Source organism: Lichenostomus cassidix, chromosome 11, assembly GCF_008360975.1.
Source record: "Lichenostomus cassidix isolate B80296 chromosome 11, HeHo_3.0, whole genome shotgun sequence".
In the NCBI taxonomy this organism is placed as follows: Eukaryota; Metazoa; Chordata; class Aves; order Passeriformes; family Meliphagidae; genus Lichenostomus; species Lichenostomus cassidix.
In genome coordinates this window covers 8,785,038-8,812,010 of record NC_139492.1, presented here as the reverse complement: position 1 = coordinate 8,812,010, position 26,973 = coordinate 8,785,038, and the positions used below count along the sequence as shown (strand labels likewise).

Here is a 26,973-nt window from a genome sequence, read left to right as displayed (position 1 = left end):
CCATGAAGGCTGTTTTCAGTAACAACAATAAAAAACCCCAAACAATGAAAATCCAAAGCATAAAAATTACCAGTCTGACTAGAACTTTGGAAGTTTCGTCAAGGACTTCCTGAGGCTGAGAAGTCCAGCTGTGTCTGCTGCCATGCAACAGACAGACAAACATACACGACAATCCTCCACATAAATCAGTAAATTAGTAACTGGGAGTTCTGACTCTTCTTTCAAGTTGCACACTCACAGTAAAAGATCCATGAATCCCAGTACAGAGAAGAAACAAGCAGAAAACTGTGAGTTTAATTCAGCAATATTACACAATGTAACAAAAAGCTGAAATAGCACCTTAAGGACTGTGCATCATCCAAGCTTAAAGCCAAGGAACTATGTCAAATGTAACTTGTGGATTGCAACTTTTGGGTGGACAAGAATGAAGGCACAACCAATTAAGTGGACATGAAAAATATGTAATTCTTGCAGTAATTTTGTAGAAGTCTAGAATACCTCATTATTCCCAAGAACTGTCAATGAAGAAAGCTGAAATTTGAAGTTCACTTTACCAGCTAACATTCTACCAAGAATGAAGCTTGTATTAGGCACTGATGCCTATCTAGAGCAAATAATTCTGAAAAAATTTTCATCAACTAAACATCCTGTGAGAAAAATTGTTTTTCAGAACAATATATCTAATAGAAGAGCTATCAAAGTAATAACAGTAACAACATACTAACTTCAAAAAGAGGGAAAGGCATTGCAACAGTACTCAAAAAAGGAGGGTCTTGGCAGAAAAAAGCAATTTGAAGGACCAAATGATGAAAATACAAAACATATGTCTTCTGAGTATGTATATCAAATCTTTGCAAGAGGATTTAAAGAAACAAACTGTCAATCTGGAATTCAATCTGTCTAAAATCAGCTATTTTTACAGTTAAAACACTTATCTACTATTTTATCTTTTTAATAGATAACTTTCCTGGTTAGATAAATGCTCAGCATCCAACATAGAAAAGAATAAACCTCAAAAGTCAAAATCAGTTGGGAGAATTAAAAAAAATAAATCTCATTCATTCTTTATCATTCAGCTATAGCAATCTGAGCTGTTGCTTATAATAGGATGTAAAAATTATCACAGGGGATCCTATTCCAACATAAAGGCATCTGCTTACAGACTCACAGCTGACCAAGATTAGCCAGTCACATTTTTAGAGCATAAATTAATGGAAAAGATTAATTTACATTCTTAAATATGAAATCCGAATGATCACACAGGTAAACAGACTACACTTTGGTAGCTGTTCCACTGCAATATTGACACCTATTACAATAAACAGCAACATCTTGAACTGAATGCTCTGAATACAGCGTCCTGCAATCATTTAGACTTATTTATTCCTACGTTTTTCTTTTTTATTTTCAATGGATTTCAGTAAATCTTTGCTAATGGCTGTTCACAGCCTCATCTTTTAAGTATAGAGCAGTTCCACTCATTTCTGTGTAAGCTCAGAACTCATTACCGAATGACAGCCACAAACCCAGCAACTTGGGAACTGTCCAGGTTTAAAAAGCTCAAATCATTTACCTTTCTGGGTTTTTGATTTCTTCTGTTACATAATTGAGCGTATCCCAACCAGAGTAAGAAAACAAGGCAGAATATAGTGCAAGGGAGATGTCTCCAATATCAGAAGAGGATCCTGCGAAAGAGTTCTGAAAGTGCGATACATGTCCTGTGTGGAAGAGATGCAATGCAGAACAGGATAATAAAATACAGTAAGTAATGTTTTTCAATGTGGCACACAACTACAAACACACCTCAGAAGCCCTAATTCCTTCAAATCTGCTTATGAAGACCTTTCTTCCAAATCTACTCTGTGCTTTAGCCATGAGAGTAAGCATGGCATTTAAAACTCCTAAAAATTATTGGGTGTGTATGATACTGTTCTACAATTAAACACCTGGTTTGTCCACAGTGGTACAAAAAGTTCAGGAACATGAAGTTCAGACTAAGCTATAAACAACTGGCAATGACAGTACTCAGGTTAAGAGTGGTTTTTTATAAAATACATATTTAGAAAATAACCCACTCTATTCTTCCATATCCTTTTAAATTTTCAAACATTAGCCTATGGAGAAGGATTACAGGTGATTTTAGATAACTATGACAAGAAACCCCCCCCCAAACACCTACACAGATGTTTGAGTTTTTGCTATTAAAAACAGAAAACTGAGAAAGATTAACAGAGCATGAAGTATTACTGTTACATAGGATAAAATTTTCCCAAGCTAAAAAGTGTATGTTTTTTTGACCAGTATTTGTGAAAACTTGTGCCATCTTTTGACTTTAAGCAACTCAAGGCAAGCTCATAATTCACAGCTTATATATTCAGACTATTTCACATATACAGACACACACAAAACTACTGAAAACAGAAAGGCAAATTACTGTGTAACTCCAAAACATGCCCTGTACTGTGCATCCTGAAGTATTTAGACTCCACTAAAACTGGCCAGGGTAATATTTGAGGCCTCTAAAATATCTGATATCTACTATCTGATATTTAATATTTTTCTTCCCTACTTTTTATCCCAAGCAGACACTGCTATTCCCTTGGCACAGACATAGGCAGAGGAACTGCTGAGTTAGAAACAAAAAACGGACACAATGTCAAGGAAATTAGATGTGAACAAGCCCAGTATGTACAAAACAAGGGATGGGCTGATGTGCTAAGGATTAAACCTGGTGCTCACATAGGCATATTCTTGTTCAGTTCACCGTAATTACCATGCTCATGAACTTTTGACAATAACCAGTCAGAGCAAAGGACATAAATTGTCAGATTGCCAGGGAAAGACAGACCTTTAATAGCTGCTTTGAAAGGAGATGATTTTCTTAAGCTAACACACCAACAAATTCTTCCCAAAGGAAGGCCTAAGAACAAAACTAAGTTCAGAATGTCTCTAACTTGAAGGCACAATGCCCAACACACAGACTTTCTAATTCCCAACAGCCGTAACAGAACTCAGGCTTTGAGCGAAAACAGAGCTGTTGTTTCACAAATCTACCTACATATTCTTAGAAATCTATTTTTGCTTTAAGTTAAGACAGTTTCAGATTGCACAAAATTCATTTTGTAAAAAAATATTCAGCTGATCTTGCTGTAAAGTAGCATGTTCCTTAGAGAAATTTATAACTTTCTCCACTCCCACAGTATTTTGCTGTCTCTGCATATTGCTGTTTTCACTTCCTTTATTATTCTATTCTGCAGGCTGTAAATCACACAACATTGCTGAGCAATCACTTACTTTCTTTTACCAAGTTCAAAGTCAACTGAGATAGGATGGGTATCTCATGACACAATTTCATGATAATGCCTAACATTGATATCATTGCTGTATTATGCTTTTGCTGAGGCATTTCATAAAATATGCAGAGGTAGTTTACAGTCTTTAAACCAGTCACTCAATTTAACTGATAAATATAAACCTTTGCTTTAATTTTACAAGCTTACCCTGGCATATATTAACAAGTCCAGCGATGATGATGACAATAAGAGCAGTAACTTTAGCATAAGTAAATATATCCTGCACACGTGTGCCCCATTTAACATAGGCACAATTTACAAATGTTAAAAGACCTAGGGGAAGAACAAAAAAAAAGTAAAAATTAAAAGACTATTTGAACAACGTTCAGTTTAACTTACTTTTCAAAGATTTTTATTGTAATCTAAATATGCACTTACCTGTTACACTAATATTTAGGTTAAACTAAGCCAAATACACCAGTACTGAAAACACTACTGGTTTAAACAAAACAGCAGGAAACAGATGTTTTAAACACAGTTTCACCACATGGAAGGAAAGACCTTCCTGTACTCAGATTACATGCCCATTTTCCTAACATTACCCTTGAAACTAAAGAAAAGCTATCCTGAAACTAAAGAAACTGCTACATAAAATAATTCATTTAATTTATCAACATTGTTTTGACAAATAAAAGATTATCTAAAAATCCCTTTAGGCAAACATATTAAAACATATTAAAAGAGCACGTGATAAGTTTTTTCATCCTTCCTTGTTAGGCTGAGGATGAGTTAAACATCCATGGAGCAGCTGCAATGTTGAGTCACAGGTGATTCAATACTCTTTTCCAGTTCCATTCAACAGTATTAGAGAAATGTACTAGGAAGAGAAAGCAGATCGATCAAATTATTTACAAGGGCAGGTAATGATAAGACATGGGGTATTGGCTTTAACCAGAAAGAAGGCAGATTAGATTAGGTATCATGAAGAAATTCTTTAATGTGAGAGTCATGGAGCACTGGCACAGGTTGTCCAGAGAAGCTGGGGCTGCCCCATTCCTGGAATCGTTCAAGGCCAGGCTGGATGTGGCTTGGAGCAACCTGGGACAGTGGAAGGTGGCCCTGCCCGTGGCAGAGGGGTGGAACAAGATGATCTTCAAGGTCCCTTCCAACCTAAACCATTTGATGGTTCTAAAGAACATATGCTTTATGGCTAATACAGCAGTAGTCTCGATTTTTATGAACTGGTAGGAAGTAATGAGTATTCTGAATATATTTGTTCCTCTATCAAAATAAATTACAGTCAGACCTATTTCACAAGATTGCAACGAAACCCAAAATGAGACCTTCAGATGTCACAAGTATTTTATAGTTGCTGACTAAACTTACTCACATGATCAACTTCCCCAAGACAATTCCTTCATGGCTCTCAACATTTTGTTTTTGCATACCTTATGTTTTCAGAAGTGGAGAGCCAGACAACCTCTGCCTGAACTCAAGGGCTGTATATTGAATAGGATTCAGTATCTTCAGTATTCTTTATTTAACAATATCCTAATTCAGTACATATTTTTCTTAGCCAGATTATCACTATATTATCAAAACTTTTGTGTAGGAAACCTATTTATTCCAAATCTCAGTTTTCTCTCTAGTTAGTGAAAAGGTGGTTATATGCTACTGTACTTTTTATCTCCAAAGAACTTTCTTGTACTCCGTATTTTAAATATGCATATAAATAAAAACTAAACTTGATTGTTCCAGGGGTAAGGTAGTAGCAAATAAAAATTAAACAAAAATATGTGATATATTACTTTCTTTCCCATAATCCAAGAATACCGTGATACTATTAAGATAAAAATGAGCTTAGCACAGCTACCAAATTGAAAAGCAGTAATTTCTAAAAGACAACAAAAGAAAGGTAATGATCTGAAAAGTATGGCACTAGTATGTTAAGACAGTCTGGCCAAGCTGAACGAGGTTCAACCGAGCTTGGCAAGATGACGGGGGAGAAAAACCCAGCTGTATCAAATTTCAGAAGTCAGGACTCCTGCAGCTCCCAAACAGCCTTCAGGAAAAAACCCAACTCTGCTCAGTCTGCTCTTCAGTATCAGTGACTGGAGTATTTGCTCACTGAGTTTATTTCAGACATTTTGTTTTTTTCAAGCAACTTTCATTGGGATTTATCGCTAGTAATAAGTTGGGGCTTGGTCTCTACTTCAGAAGAAGTTATCCTCTGTCTCTGACACCTTATAAGAATAAAAAAGAAAGACAATCAATATTCTGAATAAGCCACATCTCCTCTCTTTCTTTTACCAAAATTACTTTCTCATGCTTTCTTCAACTTATTGTCTTCCTATACCTACTGTGTAATAATCTTAATTGAGTTGCTTTGTCTTAATTTCGTATTCTTTAATAAAATCCTTTTTATAAGGGCTAAATGCCCTCAGAGTGAGGGGATACCTTAAATGGACAAGCAGATTCTCCTACACTCTTGAATTTGTAGACAATATCTGTTTAAGGAATGTGAACATTACATTAAAGGCCCTTTGTTTCTCTCCTGAGGTTGTCATAACAATGTGGACCCACTTTGGAAGGAGGGAACTGATTAGGCTGACAGATTTCTTGGAAGAAGTTTGTAATTATTCCCACTACTTAGACCTCAACCAGCAAGTTTGTGCTTTCACAACAGTAACAAGTAACTTACAAAAAGAGGAAGCTGCAATCTTCGCAACTGGTTCTAGAGGTCAAATATTTGAAGCACATGTTAAGACACTCTGTGTCTTTTCCCTTTTCTGGTCCCACAGACACAAGTCTAAGAAAGTACATTAGAGCTACTCCAACAGATTTCCTGTTGCATCAGAAAGGAACCAGATAGGAGGAGCAATCTCCTTGAAGCATATTGTTGGCAGAAAAAACGCCTAAGTTCTACATTAGCTTCTTGATAAAAAATCACATCAATAGAGCTGACAGGCTCCAGAACACATGGTGGAGGGATCAGTAGATAACAAAGCACTGCCCTACAGACTTTCCAAAATATAGTTTTCACTATTTACTGATGTCCTAGGTTGCAATATAGATGTATTTAAGTATTCTATTACCACCAGCTGTGGGCCATTAGCTGTTATCACCTGCTAATGACCCACTCCGATGACAGACAATGGGCCATCAGGGACCCACCACATGACTCATGGACTTATCTCATCCCATTGGGGGATGCTCTGCCCAGGAGGGAGGAGCCAGGTGTTCCCAGCTCCTGGCCTTGGAACTGCCTGCGCTAGCCCTGTCTACTGGGTTCCCAGAGGACAAGAGCTGCCACTGGACCTTCAGCTGGAGACCAGACCTTCACAGGATCACCACTTGAACTGAACTACTTCAGTTGGACTGCTACCAGCACCCTAACACGGTGTCAGGTTGTATCTGACTTTGTCAGTGCTTTTTCCTTGTATTATTTCACTTATTTTTAATTTCAATCTTGACTTGTGATCTCCCACTGGTTTGTTTTCAAACCAATACATATTTTTGGCACCCAACGTGGGGCACAACCTGGGGAAACTCAGAAATCCTATCACCATGATACTCAGCTTATCTATATGGGTACTGTATCTTGCTCTCTATATTTTTCCACATATGGGAAACTTTCTGCCCGTTGTATTTCTCCTGTTGCGACCAGGGAATGGCATGAGAATTGCTTTATTGGTTTATTATGCCTATTGTATGATAACCTGTGAGGCGATGAATACCATTCGGAACATATACTCAGTTTTGTCTGCCTGGCCTAACCTGAGCTGCTACATCTGGGACCTCCTCAGCAATCACACCCAGCCTCTGGGGTTAGGAGGAGAGAGCGGTTTCTTCCAGCCTTTCAGGTCAGGCACAGCCGTTTTTGACAATATTGAGTTCTCTCTGGATGCTAGGGATGGCATAATCTTTTTGTCAGTTCTGTTTTCTTTGACTAGCACTGTGTACCTCATGCTGAAGAACAGAACAATACTTTGTCTTCTTGAGGAGGAGAAATGAAGCAAGTCAGCAGGCAAGAGGAAAAGAACCAAAAGAGCAGTCGATGTCTCAACACAGACCATCACCAAATCAGAGCAGCCAAAGCCAGTAGCGGTTGCCCCCGTCCAGAAAAAGAAATCAAAGAGCAAATCACTCCGCACAGGGACTGATGAGGATGCGGCAGGACCATCTCACCAAGCAGAAGAGACGGAGCCGGAGATCATCACTCGCTCTCTATCCCTGGGGGAGCTGCGGGACCTATGGAGGGAATTCACCCGGCAGGTGAACGAGTCCATCTCGACCTGGCTGCTCCGCATCTGGGATGCTGCAGCTAATGACACCATTCTGGATGGAAGTGAGGCCAGGCAACTGGGATCCCTGTCTCAGGATGTGGTCATTGACCAGGGGATTGGGAGAACCCAGGAAACTCTCAGCCTCTGGCGGAGATTGCTGGCAAGTGTACGGGACAGATACCTCTGTAAAGAAGACCTCCAGATGCATCAAAGAAAATGGAACACGATAGAACGAGGTATCCGATGCGTGAGGGAATTGGCCGTGCTAGAGATCATTTTCTCGGAAAACGAGAGATTCCCTAAGAGCCCAGATAATAAGAGCCCACATTTGTGCACTTCACAAATGTGGCTAAGATTCGCGCGGCTCGGACCAGAGATATACTCTTGTTACCTGGAAACACTGCAGTGGAGGGAAGGAGAAGATAAGGTGGGCGTGTTAGCCAACAAACTGAGAATTTACGAGGACACTGTCACCGCTCCACTACGCACCCATGTCTCATTGGTGGAAACAAACCTGGCCGAGCAAGTCTGGAGCTTGATTGAAGAGGGCCACAAGAAACTAAGGAAAGAGTTCAAAGAAGGAATTTACCATGCCTCACCGAAACCAACCAGAGTCTCTGCCATCAGGAGCAGACGTCCCCCAGCCAGGGAAAGAAGACAAACTCCGCGACGTGACCTCTGGTTTTTCCTATAGGAGCATGGGGAAGACATGAGAAAGTGGGATAGGAAACCCACCTCCTCCCTAGCAGCCTGGGTATGTGAATTGAAAAGAGAAACATCCACTTCAGGAGGCTCATCTAGGTTCAACACTGCCCCAGTCTCTTGTGGACAGAACCCCAGACGGAACGGAAATGATAATATGACTGATCCTTTTGAAGAGACCTCAGGAACACATTTACAGGAGGAGAGCATCGTGCACCACAACCGGGATTAGAGGAGCCCTGCCTCTAGCCAGGTAGAGGAAAGGGATAACTGGATCTATTGGACTGTGTGGATCCGATGGCCTGGCACGTCTGACACACAAAGATACACAGCTTTGGTTGATACTGGCGCTCAGTGCACCCTGATGCCATCCAGGTGTGTGGGGACTGAATCCATTTCTATTTCTGGGGTGACAGGAGGATCCCAGCAGCTGACTGTACTGGAAGCTGAAGTGAGTCTAACTGGGAACGAGTGGCAGAAACACCCTATTGTGACTGGTCCAGACGCCCCATGCATCCTTGGCATAGACTATCTCAGGAGTGGATATTTCAAAGACCCAAAGGGACATCACTGGGCTTTTGGGATAGCAGCTGTAGAGACAGAAGATATAAGACAACTGAATACCGTGCCTGATCTCTCAGATGACCCATCTGCTGTAGGACTACTGAGAATTGAAGAGCAGTGGGTACCAATTGCTACAGCAACAGTGCACCGCCGGCAATACCACACCGACACTCTGTGGGCCCCGTCCATAAGATGATTCGGGAACTGGAGAGCCAAGGGGTGGTCAGCAAGGCTCACTCACCCTTTAACAGCCCTATATGGCCAGTGCGTAAGTCCAGTGAAGAATGGAGACTGACAGTGGATTACCGTGGCCTGAATGAAGTCACACCACCACTGAGTGCTGCTGTACCGGACATGTTGGAACTTCAGTACGAGCTGGAATCCAAGGCAGCAAAGTGGTATGCGACCATTGATATTGCCAATGCCTTTTTCTCCATTCCTCTGGCAGCAGAGTGCAGGCCTCAGTTTGCTTTCACCTGGAGAGGTGTGCAGTACACATGGAACCGACTGCCCCAGGGGTGGAAGCACAGTCCCACCATCTGCCATGGACTGATCCAGGCTGCACTGGAAAAGGGTGAGGCTCCAGAACATTTGCAGTATATTGATGCCATCATTGTGTGAGGGGACAGCAACGGCAGTATTTGGGAAAGGAGAGAAAATCATCAGAATTCTCCTGGAAGCCGGTTTTGCCATCAAGAAGAGCGAAGTCAAGGGACCTGCCCGAGAGATCCAGTTCCTGGGAGTAAAGTGGCAAGACGGATGGTGTCAGATTCCTTCTGAGGTCATCAATAAGATCACCGCGATGTCTCCATCAACCAACAAGAAGGAGACGCAAGCTTTCCTAGGCGCCATAGGCTTTTGGAGAATGCACATCCCTGAGTACAGCCAGATCGTGAGTCCTCTCTACCTCATAACCCGCAAGAAGAACGATTTCCACTGGGGCCCTGAACAGCAGCAAGCCTTCACCCAGATCAAACAGGAGATCGCTCATGCGGTAGCCCTTGGCCCAGTCAGGACAGGACCAGAGGTAAAAAATGTGCTCTACTCTGCAGCCAGGAGCCATGGTCTGTCCTGGAGCCTTTGGCAGAAGGTGCCTGGTGAGACCCGAGGCCGACCACTGGGATTCTGGAGTCGCAGTTACAGAGGGTCTGATGTCAACTTCGCTCCCATCAAGAAGGAAATCCTGGCAGCCTATGAAGGTGTCCAAGCCGCCTCAGAGGTGATCGGCACAGAAGCACAGCTTCTCCTTGCACCCCGACTGCCAGTGCTGGGGTGGATGTTCAAGGGAAGGGTTCCCTCTACCCACCATGCCACCAATGCCACGTGGAGCAAATGGATTGCCCTCATCACACAGCGCACCCGTATTGGAAACCCGAATCGCCCTGGGATTCTGGAAATTATAACAAACTGGCCTGAAGGTGAGATTTTTTAATTATCTTCAGAAGAAGCAGAGGAGCAAGTAGCACGTGCTGAGGAAGCACCCCTGTATGACGAGCTGCCGGAGAGTGAAAGACGCTATGCCCTCTTCACCGATGGTTCCTGCCGAATTGTAGGCGCAGATCGGAAATGGAAAGCTACAGTATGGAGCACCACACGACAAGCTGTACAGGCTACCGAGGGACAAGGTGGGTTGAGTCAGGTCGGGGAGCTTAAAGCCATCCAGCTGGCTTTGGATATTGCTGAACGAGAGAAATGGCCAAGGCTCTATTTCTACACCGACTCCTGGATGGTAGCCAATGCACTGTGGGGATGGTTAGATCGCTGGAGAAAGGCCAACTGGCAGCGCAGAGGAAAACCCATCTGGGCCGCTGAGATTTGGCAGGACATCGCCGCCCGGGCAGAAAAGCTGACTGTGAAAGTTTGACACGTGGATGCACATGTACCTAAGAGTCGGGCTAATGAAGAGCATCGGAACAACGAGCAAGTGGACCGAGCTGCCAAGGTGAAAGTGTCACAGGTGGATCTGGACTGGCAGCACAAAGGAGAATTATTTCTAGCTCGTTGGGCCCATGATGCCTCCGGTCATCAAGGGAGGGATGCGACGTACAGATGGGCTCGTGACCGAGGGGTGGACTTGACCATGGACAACATCTCACAGGTCATCCACAGCTGTGAGACTTGCGCTGCAATCAAACAGGCCAAGCTGGTGAAGCCTCTGTGGTACGGTGGATGATGGTCAAAGTACAGGTATGGGGAAGTATGGCAAGTTGACTACATCACCCTTCCCCAAACCTGCCAAGGAAAGCGCTACGTGCTGACCATGGTGGAGGCAACCACGGGACGGTTAGAGACCTACCCTGTGCCTCATGCTACTGCCCGGAACACCATCTTGGGTCTGGAAGAGCAAGTCCTGTGAAGACATGGTACCCCTGAGAGAATCGAGTCTGACAATGGAACCCATTTCAAGAATGGCCTCATAAGTACCTGGGCTAGAGAACACGGAATTGAATGGATATACCATATCCCCTACCATGCACCAGCTGCCAGGAAAGTTGAACAGTGCAACAGACTACTTAAGACAACTTTGAAGGCACTTGGCGGGGGAACCTTCAAAAATTGGGAACTGAACTTAGCAAAAGCCACCTGGATGGTTAACACAAGAGGTTCTATCAATCGAGCCAGTCCTGCCCAGTCCAAACCTTTGCACAGAGTAGACGGAGATAGGGTCCCTGTGGTACACATAAGAGGCTTTTTAGGAAAGACTGTTTGGATTAGTCCCACCTCAGGCAAAGGCAAACCCATCCGTGGGGCTGTTTTAGCCCAAGGACCTGGTTATACTTGGTGGGTGATGCAGGCAGATGGGGAAACCCGTTGTGTACCACAAGGAGACCTTATCTTAAGTGAGAACTGTGTAGATGGTAATAGAATAAGGGGTGGATAATGTCCTAGGTTGCAATATAGATGTATTTAAGTATTCTATTACCACTAGCTGAGGGCCGTTAGCTGTTCTCACCTGCTAATGACCCACTCCGGATGACAGACAATGGGCCATCAGGGACCCACCACATGACTCATGGACTTATCCCATTGTGGGATGCTCTGCCCAGGAGGGAGGAACCAGGTGTTCCCACCTGGATATAACCTGGCCTTGGAACTGCCTGCGCTAGCCCTGTCTACTGGGTTCCCAGAGGACAAGAGCTGCCACTGGATCTTCAGCTGGAGACTAGACCTTCACAGGATCACCGCTTGAACTGAACTACTTCAGTTGGACTGCTACTACCACCCTAACACGGTGTCAGGTTGTATCTGACTTTGTCAGTGGTTTTTCCTTGTATTATTTCACTTATTTTTTTTTTAATTTCAATCTTGACTTGTGATCTCCCACTGGTTTGTTTTCAAACCAATACAACTGAAAATGTAAAATATGTATATAAACACTTTTAATAGGAAATACCTAAAGTTAAATAAGACCCACAATTCAATCATATAGTTTCATTCTTTTGATACAGCAGAACAGTCCTGATTTGAGATGTGTGGACAGCTGTTTCTCCATGTTGACTAACAGAGCTGGCTATACGACTACGAATATTTCAATGTTTTATGTGCACACAAAATTTCCACTTTTCAAAACAGCTTTACAACATGTACTGTTGTACTGATGTTACAGTTAATCCCAAGCATAAAGAATAATCTTGAATGAACAATTTTTTGAAACCAGAGTAGTAACTGAAGCATGTAACCATTGAGAAATTATGGCAAACCAAATTACACCAGAATTTATAGTGTAAGAGCCATTCTGCAATAGCTGTTAAGAGCACACTGAGAGTATTCTTGAGGTTTGATTTAAAATACCTCTCCCAGGGGCAAAAAATTTTTACCCCCATTTTTGCCATGTAAGTAAGCTGGGAAGAGTTAAATACCTTGTTCTGCTTCCAAACGAGAAAATGGTAGTTCACTGACTGAACACTGACAAGTTATTATTGATGTGCTGGAAAGTGTTCTTTTTCCCACTGTAACTCAAACCATTGCAGATCCAGTATGTAACAACTCTGAGTTTTGGTAAGATTTGCTTTCATAAAACATACCCTGGATAAAAACTTACCATAGTAAATGTCAAGAAATACTTACATTCACAAGCAGCTGCTATGAGGCGACAAGCCAAATACGGAGGGTCACAAGAAGGGAAGAAAGGCTGAACTACGTAGTTAGCAAAGGTGATGGCAATAATTGCCTGACTAGTTGGCTCAACAATTAGGAGTGAGGTCCACAAACGAATAAAAGCAATGAAGCTCCCAAAAGACTCCAAGATATATGCATAGCTGGCTCCTGACTTCTTAATAGTGGTTCCAAGTTCAGCATAGCAGAGAGCTCCAAAGACGGAGAAAATTCCTCCAATTGCCCAAATTATTAGAGACAATCCATAGGATTTGCTGTACATGAGAACTCCTTTGGGAGAGACAAAGATACCTGAACCAATCATGTTGCCTACTATAAGGCTTATCCCATTTATCAAAGATATTTCTTTCTTCAGTTGCATTGTATTTTGGTCTCCATCTTGTGTTCCACTTGGGTCTGTCCTTTCTGATTTATTGACGGGGCTGTATTCAGCCAGTGAAATTTGTGATTTTGTATAATCTGTCCTTTCCGCCATTGTGGAAGGCCTATGAATTCTCCACGACTCCGAATCACAATCTAAAATATAATACAGACATTTGAAATCATTATAAATTTTTTTATCCCATGACTTTCTTGAAAAATCTTCTTTCCACCTTTTTACCCTATGATTTACAAATACAAATTACAACATTTCCTTTTGTTGCTTCATGTTCGACTTTTTTTAGACTAAGTCAAATTCACGCACAGTTAAACAGGAGAACCAACACAGACATTGGCAAATTCCAATATTACCTAAGATGAGAGAGGAACTTCTACCATTAGGAGAGCAAACAAACAAAATTAAGCATGAACAGATCCATCACACCACTAAAACAATCAGTCTCATTACTGTGCTTACACATGTAACTTATGAGTGATCTGGTAACACACTGCCAAGGGCCACAGGCAGAGGTATTTACTCCACAATGGTTTTGATGCAGCCCTGGACTTCTAACTGATACTACAGTTCGCTCTCTCCCCAAAACTGTTTGCAGATCTCACTGCCTCATTTTTCAGAGTTATTTAAAAGTGCAGACTGTACATGAAAAAACCTACAGTAGCTTCAATCCAAATTCCTCCATTTAACAGTATCTGAGGACACAGAAATTAACCTTTTTTTTCTGCTTCAGAACTGACTGACTGGAAAAGAGCTTGAGAAAATTCTCCCATGCCTTCCAAAAGCAAGTTACTATTAATAATATTTCTTAGCCCAGGAATACATTGATAATTCTGAGTAAGACCCATTAGACCCATTTTATACAAGTTTAAGATTACTAGCTCATCAGCTACATAATGAACAGGCTCTACATAACTACCAGAATTAATTTCATAACCATTTATTTGCCTTGCTCTGATCAAACCTTTAGGGTATGCTTCAGCCATTCACTATAGAATAGAAAAAAATGGAAAGTCTGGATCAATTAAAATAAAGCAGCTGATCTAGTGCCAAGGTGGATTTTGGGCTTTTTTGGGGTAACGCTAATTTTACAAAAGGTTTTCTAGCTGCAGCAATAAACTTGTCAACTGAGAGAACAAAACCCCTGAATATGGGAATTTTGAATTATCATTCAACATGCAGTCACCCAACTACATATGAATCCACTAGCATATTAACATACAAGCTTCTTGCTCTTAAAGGCACACTTTCTGGAGGGAACACTCTTCCTTTATCATAAAGCAAACACCTGTATATTAAAGCACCGAAAATCTGATTTGACATCCCTAAACTAAGAATGTGAAAATGATAAAGATTATTTCCAATCAATTTAAAAAGTAACTTCTACTGAAATTAAGTACAAATTTTTTGTTTAAACATATTACATGATTCATCTCCAACTCATAAATCTTTAGGAACTGTGGTCTTTTAAATAATGCAGAATGAGATAGTAAATTTTCCCCTCTAAACTCCAAATAAACACTTTAAAGATGCTTAATTACTAAATACACATTTTATCATTTATATATGGGTCAACATCTAGTATTACAGAAACATCAGAAGCCATCAAGTTTCACACTTATAATTAGACTAAAATTTTTCAGACTTCCAGCAAAAAATCACTGCTATTTCACAACTTAAAAGCTTGAGTGTTAACATGGGGCACCTCCAACAAAATCAAATTAAGTAGGAGAGAGGGATTCACAGTTTCTACAGATGACTGTGACCAAAACTGCAAAAGAAAAGCAAAGTAAATTTATGACACCAGCTGTTACGTGTTCCTCTTATTTACTCTTCCATCTATCATGTGCAAAATTCATTTGCAACCACGTACTGGCTGACTTTCTGTAACTGGCGTAGTGGAACTAAGTCTTCAAAAAGACGTACCCTACATACTCACAAGATTATTTGTTTGCTTTACAAGTTCGGTTATCTCTAAATGCGTATAACTATTAATCAATTTTAAATATGATTCAATCATCAGAAAGCTGTGCAAAACAGCAGAACAAATAAAGCAGATGTTTTATGACTAATTTGGCTGTAAGAAGTGGATTTAAAAGAACACTTGTGACTCATAAAAATATCATTCAACTCCAAACTGAGTCTTTTCATTTCCATGAAAAGAACTCGGGACAGAACACTAGTCGCAAATGTTTTTCACAAGACAATTCACCCTGAACAAATGTCAGTGGAAGAAACAAGAATAGTACAGCTATTACTATGAAGTCCAACTGCCATTTGAAAAGATGACATGTTTATTTTCAGGCCTTACAGCAAAAGGATAAAACTGTAAATATGTTAAGAATTGATCACAAATGTAACGCATCATTTTGGTGGCAACTGTGGTGGCAGCTTTGTGATTTCTTACACACATGTCCTAATCATCACTCCCATTTCCTCCTTACCACCTTCCAAAGTACAAACTGATCAAAAGCATACACATTACTTCGAATACTCAGGCAATTTGATCATTTGATCAAGTCAATTGAGTAGTTCAAATCACATCAAACCCAACGTGTTAACACACAGGCAGTTTTGCACTAAGAGCAACCCTGATTTAGCTCATGGTCTGGAGTTCAGAGGTGCATTTAATTACCTGCAACTGCAGAGTCTATCACTGTTCAAATGCTTCCACCTCAATTAGCAGCACGTGACTGCAGTTCTATACAGTCTTGTTACTGATGACCTTGACTGTTTCTTACCCTATTCTGCTGCACCCAGAAAAGAACAATCACAGTATCTATCTCTCAACATAGCCTGTTTTGTCCCCCAGTTTTCCTTCTTCCCCTCCAAGTCTGCTTTTGTTATTCCCAATTTTGGGAATCTGCCGACAACTAGGATTTGCATGAAGGTGTGTGCAACAGCTCACTGAAGATTTGATATCTCATTCTCTTCTCCAGCCTTGTTTGTTTTATATGACTTTTGAAGCCTTTAGGGCAGGAATTACTTATTTGCCTTAGTCACATTACAAAAAATGTGTCTCATTACAAAAATGTCTCTGACATTTAGAGAAGTTTTTCCTACAAGTACGTCACTTAATCTTAAGTGGAACCAGAATCTGCAGCTTTGACCAACTGGAGAAAACTTACCAAGGAAGAGGGAAAGCAGAGACTAGAGAAAATAGAAGCTATGTCAGAGAAAAAAAACACATGCATTAATATCCATGATTCTGTCACAAGATCATTACTTCAGTGGAAACAGAAGAGATGCTCGGAACAGGAGCACCAGAAACAAAGAGCATATATTTTCTAACATACAATAATCCTAATAAACTCCACATGACTGCTATGGCTAATGCAGAGTTCTGCCTTCACACAAGCTAACTAACACGTGGATTTCCTCACCCTTGTGCAATACAAAGTCTTCAACTCTTTTTTGCTGATCACTGCAGCTGAGAGGAATCTTTTTGCTGATATGTGTAGTTCTGTTTTTTTTTTTACTGAAATTACTCTGCTGTTGGTATAGAAAGCTATGATACAAAACCACGACAGAGTGACCTGAAACTAGGATCATTTCACTGATTCACCAAAAATATACATTCTGGTAAGACCACCCTGGCCAGGTACCAAAGGAGCTAATGAAATTTAACATGCAGTTATCAATGCACTAACACTGCATTAGAGGGTGGCCCACCTCTATGGGGAGGGAAAGAGGAACCATCTGCCAAGATCTCCTTTCTCCCACTGAGCAGAACAGTTGTCAGTTGTTTGACCTGGGATGAACCCGCAAGTGTGTTAACAACCAAGGTAAAGTACCAAACTGCTAAAAGCTTACTGTGTTTTGCTGTGGTTTTATACAATACCTGCTCATTAGCCAAGATTTCTGGTACTCTTGCCTCAGTCTTGTATAGTTGTTGATTGCATAAAACAGCTCTTGTAACACACCTTTACATACACATTTTGGCTATTCACATATACCAGATGTAAGACTCCTATTTCTGAACATAATGATTGGCCCTGGGAGGAAGATTCAAAATTGCTCTATACAGGCAAACAGCATCAGTCTTCAGGGAGTTAAGCACCAATAGAGCAAAGGCTGAAAGTCCCAGAAATGCTTATTCATTGCAATATATATATTTAGGAACCCCACACTTACATGGGAAAAGCTTAGAGTTTGTCTAGGATGTGTTTTTCTGTTTTGATGAGAGAAGAATGACTGCCCTACCATACATATGTTTAACAGACAGGAAGCCCTTGTAAGAAAAACAATTCCCAATGTAAAGATCTAATCTGTTCAACTAAATCTTTTCTGCTTGCCTATGCAAACACACCATCTTTAGCACAATAAAAAACCAAACAAAAAACCACAAGGTTTTGATCAAATAGAATTGGTTTTAACATCCATTATTTTAAAAAAGGACAAGGTACATTTATCATGTAAAAAGGTATGAAAGAGAAGTTACTATATCAATTTTTTCACGTGGTAGTTTATCAGTATGGCAGTAAGTAATATTTTCATATTTTTACATATTTTTCTTTATTTTGAAATTTCCAAAGGAAAAAACGGAAGCAAGCTCACAACAGGGAACTTGTGGTAGGCAGTCTTGATTTAGGTTGGGAGTGCACGAAGCTGCTGCAATGAGAGGAACATCTAGTGAAATTTATACAATAAGCCCCAGGTAAAGAAAGAAGGGACAACAGTAGAGTTTGTAAAGTAATTCACCTTATTTTACATGCTGGAGCAGCAAAGTGGAAACCTCTCAAAAGGGAGGAAAATAATGCCTAAAGGCACATGTGTACCTGCAGACCTACACCCGTCTGTCCTCTTTAGGTGAACCTTAGAGCCAGATCAGATTGTACTCAATAACTTGCGTTAAAAAGACATAAACAATCAAGATCATTTCCAAACGCCAGCGAGCAAAGGCGCCTGAGGAGCTCACTAAGCCCATTCCAGCGCCGTGCGACAGCTCGCTAACAGAGCAGTCACACTGCACCCACCGCCGCAAAGCTCAATCCTGCCGAGCAGCAGCCACATCCCCGCCGGCTGCTAAGAGCACACGTGGCTCCCAAGCCACCCTCGAGTCGCCATAAGCGCGACTTCAGGGGCTGTCGCCGTCGGCCCGAGACCCTGAGGTGGTCCCGCCGCAGAGGGAGGCTCATTTCCAGAGCTGTCATTGCCACTCTCGGGGCCCGCCCCGCCTTCCGCAAGCGGCGGTGACCCTCTTTCTCCTCATAAAAAAAGCGCGGTCCAAACAGATTTCAAGCCTCCTGGGCAGCCCCGAGAAGGAAGTGGCTGCAGGCGCCCGCCTCAGACGGTGACTATCAGGGCAGCCTTTAAAGACACCGCAGAAACACACGGCATTCTCACGCTCCCACCGCACACTCGCAGCCGCGCGGGTGGCCAAGGCCGCCGCCCCAGATGCTGCAGGACAGGCGCAGCCCCCGGCAGCCCCCGCGCTGAGGCCGCTGCCCACCCGCCTCCCCTCACGGTGAAGGGAGCTGAAGGGAGCCGGGGGTCCCGCCGAAACTCCACCCCGGAACCGCGTTACCTCCGCTCCGCGGAGCTGCCTCAGGACGCTGCTTGCCCGTTGCCACTGAACACGCGATGGCGGCGCCGCCGCCCCGCCCCGCTCCGCCCCGGCCCGCTGCCGCGGGACCCCCGCCTCCGTCACCGCCTCCAGCCCCGCCTCGCCCGCCTCGCCCTCCTCACGGGCACGCTGTCGAGGGCGGGGCCGGGGGCCTAAGAGGCCCGCCGGCTCCTCAGGGTGTGGGCCGCGTGCTGGTGCGAAGACAGGTGTTTGCAGGGCCGCAAGTAGCACCTGGGCCGCGCAGTTCTCACCTCCGCCGGCCCCTCCGTTACCGGTGGGTGAGAAGAGCCTCGATCGCGTCCCCCGCCGCAGCCGGAGCGGGGGACCAGCCTCCGCCTTCCCCTCAGGAGCAAGATGGAGAAGAGCCTTAGCGCTGACGGTACGGGAGGAGCGGCGCCTTTCGCAGCGCTGCCCGCACTCAGCGCGCCCTGAGGGCCTCGGGGACACCGAGCTCCCGCGAAGCCCCGGCCGGCGCCGCTGCACAAAGTTACATCCGCATGAGTTACGCCCGCATGACTAACACCTTAGAGACTCTCAACCACTCAGGGGGCTGGCAGGGTGGAAACACTGAAATCTGGTGGTATTTCGGGTTTCTGCTGCATAGGTCGTAAGCGCCAGTGGATATGGCGCTTTATATAGTACCGTTGGTGTGTTCCACACCCCAAAAGGGGCAGGACTACACCCAAAGTTTGGCTCCGTTAAAATAGATGTAATGGACCTCCCCAAATCGTGATTAAAAGTGGCTCATGGTGCCTGAATATAGTAGGGAGGAATTGGCCGTTCAGCAGATTTATCTGGGGTAGTGCAATGAAAGCTTTCTTGTCTTCCTCCAGCAGGCTAATAGTTTTATCCTGTTTGAGCCAGTGAACCCCAGGCCACAGCCCCCTTGTAATGTTATTTTATTGCCTTTTTTTGCTGCTCCCTGGGAAGAAAGGGATGGTCAGTGCCTGGAAAGACAACAGGGCTCAGGAGACAGGATAGTCATTGCCTCACTCGAAACAATTTAATTACCCCTCTCTGCCCTGGGCCATGGTTATTATCTGCCATCTCAAAGATAGGTCAACAGTGAAGTTTTCAACAGGGTAAAAACCTTTGAAGCAAATAAAAATTACAACGCTGTAAAAGAAGAGGGAAAGGCAAACTGTGCACTGTAATACCCGTAAATGGGTTTATGAATGCAATAGTGGAGTCTGGTTCTATTGCCACCAGCCTTACATTTCTGATTTCCATCCTACTTCCTCTTTTAAAGGTTGTGTGTTTTATCAAGGAGTTGTTTCCTTCATTGTCATAGAGACAGTCAGGCTACCAGGCAACTGCTGCCCTCATCGATATCTCCAGATATTCATTACATTGTATTTGGATAAAAATTAATTAAGAAAGTTTGGGGTTTTTTTTAAATTAGAAGTTGGCGTTTTAAGTGCACATAGGGAAGATAACCACATTAGACTTTATTTTTAAACTATAAAGCACTATAGGAAAACAAGCTCTCATTTGCAGGAGCCTGATCACCTCAGCTCTTTAATTATCTTTGTCTCAACTCTTTGTTTGGTTTTTGTCAAACACAAACTATAGTAAATCTATTACCTGCTAAAGCTACCAACAGTGTTGCAAAGCAGCAAACAAAACCAGTCTGCAGCCTTCTGGGAGCTTAACAGCCCTGATAGGCAGCTTCTTTGTTTTTAAGCTACTGATACAGCACTGACAGAAGATAAAATGACATCCCCAGAATGTAATCAAATTCTTACAATATGAAACTGATTATTGTTACAAAGATAATATGAAGCAGAAAGCAGTCATTAGATGCTAGTAGTATTTAGTCATTGCTGTTAATATGCTAGTGCTCCATGTTCTGTGGTACAGGATTTTCAGGTAGATGGGTATTTGCAACAGTTGTCTTGCACATTATTCAGAAAGTGGATTGAGTGTGAATGTAAAATATGCAGCTGATTTCAGTTGCTAGACTGACTGCCTTTTAAACTCTCTCATGATTGAATCTACTGAAGACAGCATTCACTCCTCAAAAAAATGGACTCATAAAATATGAGCTAATTATAAAATTGCCTTTATGAACAATTTTTTAAGAAATAGATGAGAACTGAAGAGACACGGGAAACAAATTATTAGGCATATACTGGAAGTGTAGAGAATGACATTTTACTTTAGAACCTTGAAAAATATTCATTTAAAAATGCCCATTTGTGGCTTTCAAAATAGAAGTTCACCTTCTGAATTATGAAAACTTAGAACAGATCTGTACAGATTGGTATGAGAGGTCCAAGTTAGGACAGCATCATAAGGCTAGACAATGCTCCTAGAATGTTTGCAAGTGAGCAGAAGCAAACTTCAGAATAATCATCCAGACAGATATCTTTGTCCATTTTGGTATGGTTCATATTTTATAAATTACTTTTTCCATTTTACTCTGGAAGCAAAATGTAAGTCAAAATATAAGTCTGGACCCTTACTTCATTTCTTCTCTTGTTACAGATTACATAAATTGTAGGGCTCATCCCGGATGCTCCATAAATGGCCACTGGTAAGTTATGTTTTTAGAGGGCTGTGTGTTCTCTAAATGCTAGCAGAGGAAAAAAGCTAAAAAAGATTTTGTTTCCGCTAGGATTTTATCTGATACTAATTTAATCAAGATCTTATCTCCTTTAGCTAATGAGAACAAAGTCAGATTGGGTTTTGGTTAAGTCTGTAAGTTTTGCCCTATTTGCTTTTTTGTGTCTGACTAATGTTGCCACTTAGATACATCTTAGAAAATGTAATTCAACTCAGGAAGCTTGAAGAATAAACTGATTAAATACCCCTAAACAAACCAAATTGAAATAGCATCAGATTACAGGAAACTGAATCCGTATGATATTCATTCAATGGTTTTAGAACATGACAAAACCAAGGTAAAAATTGTTATTAAAGCTAAGTGAATTTGGAACCTTATACCTCAGCTTTGTGCTTGTTCACAAGCTCATTCTGGTGTGCAGGGTGAGTTTAAGCATATCCTTGCAGCAGAAGTCCCCCAAGAATGTGTTGCTCGTGCACTTAATTAATGAAAGAATGAGCATGTACAGAGCTCCTTAAGGGTCAGCATTGAAGAGTTATTGTGCATATATAAGTAGTACTCGCTGCAACTTGAAACTTATGCGATTGACAGTGATGGAGGTGTTGCTTCCAGCCATGTGTTTGATGGTTTTTGCTGGTTCCTTTTGAAATTCTACCATATAGAGTGAGTCCTGGGACCACTTTGATGCTTCTTTTGAAATGTACATTCTGTGGACACTAGAGTTATTAATAGGGGTCATGAAATTATTCAGGACAGTAAATCTGTGACTTTAGCCAGATCCCAGCAAATGACAATTTTTATGAGTACTTAGAAGCAGAGATTATTTTTTGTAGTTTTTCAACCTTCATAATTTTAAACAACCAGCACAGTGTCAACCACGTATTCTGTAGTCTTTCCGGAGAGAAACAGGAACAGTTCAAAAATAAGTGTAAGTGCACCTGCTTTTTTTCCTTTGGTTAAAGCTGAGTGACTTTGTTTACAAAAACAAATTTACTGATCCTTTGCCCCTTCTTTTTACCTTACTCATTCCATCATACAAATTTCTGCTGTAGGTGGTTTAAGCAGAGTAAGTGTGACTTAAAAATGAGAGTGACTACACTCACCAAAGTGTTGTGCAATTAAAGAAAAAGGTCTAAATTTAGGCTTCTATATTTATCTTCCCTGGCTTCTAGCTGCGTCTCCTCCTACTCCAGTGGCCTTCAGCATTTGACTGGCTCTGACACTTGCCCAGCCCCCTCTGAAAGGCAATTCTGCTCACTAAGCTGGCAGAAAACAATACTTTTGTGATGGTTAGTTTTCTTACCATCATAATCACAAAAGTACAAATGTGGAGTAAGCTAGGAGCAGAGGAGGACTTAGAAAATATCCCTCTAAGGAACAGAAAGTGTGGGATGTCTCTGTCTTGTCCAACGGCAGTTATTTAAATACTCTGAAGATTAACATTAGTCCTTCTTTTATGGAAAACTTAGCTTCTCTATACTGAAGGTTTTTTAAAACAGACTGTAAAATAAGCTTTGACATCCCATCATTTAATTTTACTTCTCCTATCTGGTTCTGTTGCCTTTCAGGTACCTTTTTCTTTTCACTGCCTCATCTGCTCTCACCAAAATTTATTACTTGCTTATACATATCTTTGTTGCACAATTCCAAGCTGGTTTTGTTCAGTGCTGTCAATGCTGCAAAGTAGAAGTGGGAATAAATATCTTCTAAAACATGGACAGGTTTTCAAATGTGAACTTTGCTTGGAGGGCAAAGAAACAACAGCAAAAATATCCCCATCTTTAGATAAACTTCAAAGATCTATAGCACTTTTTTATCACTATTTTGATTAGTGTCCCAAACTTTATATTTTAACTTTACATTTCCTTTGCTCATATAATCTTCTCTGTTACAAGAGGAATGCACAATACATCAAGTTTTTCCCAGTCAACTTTGGGGGTTTATTTGGAAAAAATAGTCCCTTGTACATACACTTGTTTCAAAACAGATGGTCTGACTTAATGTTTTAGACAACTAAATCATTCAGCTTTGAGACCCTACCCTTTGTTTATACAAATTGTCTTATCTATGTTGAATTAACTTCATGAGCATCTGGCTATTTATTAATGAGAGTGAGTGAATCACAGTCTTCATTTTCCTGGAAAACAAGATAGGAGTTTCAATCATTGTTTTACCAAGTCTTGTAATGCTGCAGGGATTTTTAAAGATAATGCTCTTTGTCCATGTCTATTTTGAAGGCTATTAAAAGTGATTATGTATAAAAACAAACTAAGGAGGATTTGTAGCTGTAAAAAATAGCATCTTAAGAATAAGTGTTTTTTTCTTGTTTCAGGTCCCAAATTAGTATGTGGGTACTATGACTGAAGAATATGAAGTCCTTAGTTACAATGTTTGTAATCCAGCTCGACAGCATTTAAACAAACTTCTTCTGGATAAAACAGTTTAAAGACATCTGTTGGCTTGGGTATTTTCTTCATCTTATGCAACTCTGGCCTTCTAATATGACTGCTCAGACTTTCTTCAAAACGGCAAAGTTCCTTTCTGTTATAGATCCGCCTGTATTATTGTCTGTCCTTTTTTTATATGCTTGTGGTGCCTGTCTCTCTCTCTCTCCTCTCTGATAAAAAGCAGGAGTATGGAAGCTTGGAAGATGCTGATCATACTCAGCAGTAGTTGCATTGATACTCTGTTTGCAAGCAGCTGGTTACTAGAGGCTGAAGCCAATGTCATCATTTTGTTTGTATTATCATGCTGAGTCCAGTTAAATACAACCAGATGTTCCTTAGCAGAGCTACTTTGAGTCCAGCATGTTACAGTACAGCCTCATCTACAGCCCACTCTTCCATCTTTGCTTTTAGTGCACTCCTGTTACTTTTCTCTTAATTACTGAATTACCCTGAAATGTTTATGCAATGCAAATAAGCTTGGACCTTTAATAAAGTTCAGAAGTTTGTATAGCAAACTTTGTAAAAGAAAGACCATGTTGTTTCACAAATACAAGATCAGGACAGCTTTGAAATTTTCACTCAGTTCTTGCCCAAGACTGCATGTTCCATGAGGACGATTTTCAGAACGTCTCACTATTTAAAAGTACACCTTAAAATTGATATGTAAAATATCTTAATGCTAAGAGAGTCTTTAAGGATTTATTGCTAGTCCATTTGCCTTTGCAGTAAAATATTAATGGATTCAGTCTTTTGTCTGCCAGCATTGCTGTTCCAATTTCAAATCCATTCTTTGCTAATATTAGATGGCATCCAGCCCTAAAATTAAAATGATGCTTGACTTTGCTAACTTTTGAGAAATGATTTCTCAGCAGGCTATTTGTGAGTGTTTTGCACTTTGCTCCTTTGTTCTCCCCTTGGCTCTTGATTACTTGGTGTGTACAGTGTCCCACAGAGCAAATCGTAGTGGACTAATTAAGAACTACCAGGAGTTTCCCAAGTTATGCAAGATCCCCAGAACTATGAAAAGCCTTTTCAGCTTCCCAGTCACATACTGTGAAGTGCCATAAATCAAACTTTTGAAAACACTGAAAGCTGTGCTACAGACACTTACGGGTGTACTTTAGCTCCAGAAGAAAGTGTTTACTTTTGTTAAAGTTTACTGCTAGCTTTTTTAGTACTATTTTTTCAAAGATGAAATCCCATAAGCTAAGAGCATTCTGAATACCAGTAATGTTGATTTAATGAGACATGATCACTTATGAGCATTGGTGACATTGTTGTCTTTACTATTTCATGAGTCTGGAAAAGTAAGTGGAGTGAGAGCAAACACTTGGGCTTTAGTGTCAGAACTTAGGCAGGAGGATAAAGGAAACTAAACCTTGTGGTTATGTGTATCATATTGCATTCGTGGAGGTCAGGGAGTTATTTTTACCTCAGTGTCACTAGTATGTAAAAATGTGGAAGACCTCAGCTTATGTTGAAACTAAAGGACTTGGCCAAGTTATATATATACATATATATATATATATATATATAAAAAAGATGGGTTGTCAGTGTCATCTCATGCAAGAAACTTTGTGATTGGAGTCCTGCAAGTGTCGTCATGCCACACATCAGTCACTTGGTCATGTAGGTTGCTCAGTGTCATGCTGCATGAGCAACTCTGTATTTGTCCTTTCTACAAAGGTTTTATTACTGAAGTGTTGTATCATTAGGGAAATTGTTGTTTTGGATTATTCTGTGGTAGAATGACATACATTGTAGCTAACCATAAGGCGTCATCTTTAAAACAAAGCCCAAAGCTTTATATTAGGTACTTGTACTGAAACAAAGAGGAGACAGCTACATTGCATGCTGTTGGAGTTAAATACAACATATAGCATACAGTAAAATTACAGCTGTGAAATCCTGATAATTGCCTTTTATTTTGCTCTGTAAAAAGGCTTCGTTTGTCCAAGAAAAACATCTGTGATTAAATACCCAGCTGAAAAAACAAACAAGAAAAATCCTGTCTACATGCCCAAGCATATCTCAAAGTCTCAAACCCATAGTGCACCTTTCCCTTTGCAGCTGTGTCTGTGTACAGTAACTGGTAGAGTCAATTGGCCCTGTTACAAGCAGGAGAGGTCTGGACACGGGCCAGGTGTACCTTCTTATGCTACTGAAGATGGACAGAAGGAACTCTGAACAAGAAATGACGGCTTTTACTGATGGGGTCTAATTTGGGTGAAGAAGCTGACAGTTACCATCTGATTTAAACCAAAATAAATAGTCTCAGACCAACTAAGAATGCAGTGGACTTGGCAGTGTTAGGTTTACCATTAGACTTAATGATTTCAAAGGTCTTTTCAATCTAAATGCTTCTCTGATTTTAAGAATGAATTAAATTGCTATATTGATATGCTAGTAAATGGAATAGAGGAGAAAATTCTTACTAAACACATTAAAATGCAACAGCTGAGGAGTTAAAATGCTATTATGTACCACATAGAAAATTAAATGTAATTTTAGCTTTTAAAGATGATGTAAAACAGCATCCAAATCTCTCCTCTCTTGTGCATTTGATGAATTCTGTACTACGTGAGAGTTTTTGGTAAACAAATAAATCTGCAGGTTTGAATGCCAGCATATGATTGATTTCAGTGGAGAGAAAGGGTTTTAGCCAGAGTTGCCAGACTTCATTTGAACCAGCTCTGCAGGAGTCAGAGCAGAAGGGAGGAGAGCAGAGGAATGCCTTGTTTTGCAGAAAGCTTCCCTGAGTTGAAATATTGCTTTGGCTGTAAATCTTTTAGTCTCATACAGGGTTTAGTAAAACCTGTCTGGGACATGCAGTCTATCAGAAAAACAATCAAATTTCTGTGTGAGGTCATACCAGTTCAGCACAAGTAACAACCTCATTTTTTCCTCTTATTTAATTTCATTTTAACATTCTATGCCATAAGAGAATTTTTTAATGTTCCTGAGATTTCATTCAAAAAGAGGGAAGAAAATACATTATTATGAACTGTCTCTCTCAGCAGACATTTAATTAATTGACAGAAATCTTGCTTGAGAAAG

General features: G+C 41.1%; 2 protein-coding genes across 6 annotated transcripts in view; one reads left to right on the top strand and one right to left on the bottom strand.

Annotated features, from left to right (window-relative positions):
• SLC7A6 (solute carrier family 7 member 6) overlaps positions 1 to 26,973 on the bottom strand; it is a 44,433-nt gene that overhangs the window by 15,722 nt on the left and 1,738 nt on the right. For 2 of the 5 annotated variants that reach the window (XM_085071805.1, XM_085071807.1), the window contains exons 1-4: positions 18,865 to 18,983; positions 12,914 to 13,477; positions 3,501 to 3,626; positions 1,574 to 1,718 (exon numbers count right to left, since the gene is read on the bottom strand). In XM_085071805.1, the coding sequence (XP_084927931.1) occupies positions 1,574 to 1,718; positions 3,501 to 3,626; positions 12,914 to 13,436 (794 nt within the window). In that variant the 5' untranslated portion in view covers positions 13,437 to 13,477; positions 18,865 to 18,983. Of the gene's footprint in view, positions 1 to 1,573; positions 1,719 to 3,500; positions 3,627 to 12,913; positions 13,478 to 18,864; positions 18,987 to 19,154; positions 19,289 to 26,973 lie in introns of those variants that run through there. The other 3 variants (XM_085071808.1, XM_085071809.1, XM_085071806.1) reach the window with 3 other exon arrangements.
• LOC146432259 (uncharacterized) lies at positions 18,914 to 23,920 on the top strand (the record flags this gene model as incomplete). Its single annotated transcript, XM_085071812.1, has 3 exons — positions 18,914 to 19,282; positions 21,391 to 21,439; positions 23,802 to 23,920. Coding segments are annotated over 2 exons (378 nt in total), but the record flags the coding sequence as incomplete, so codon positions are not given.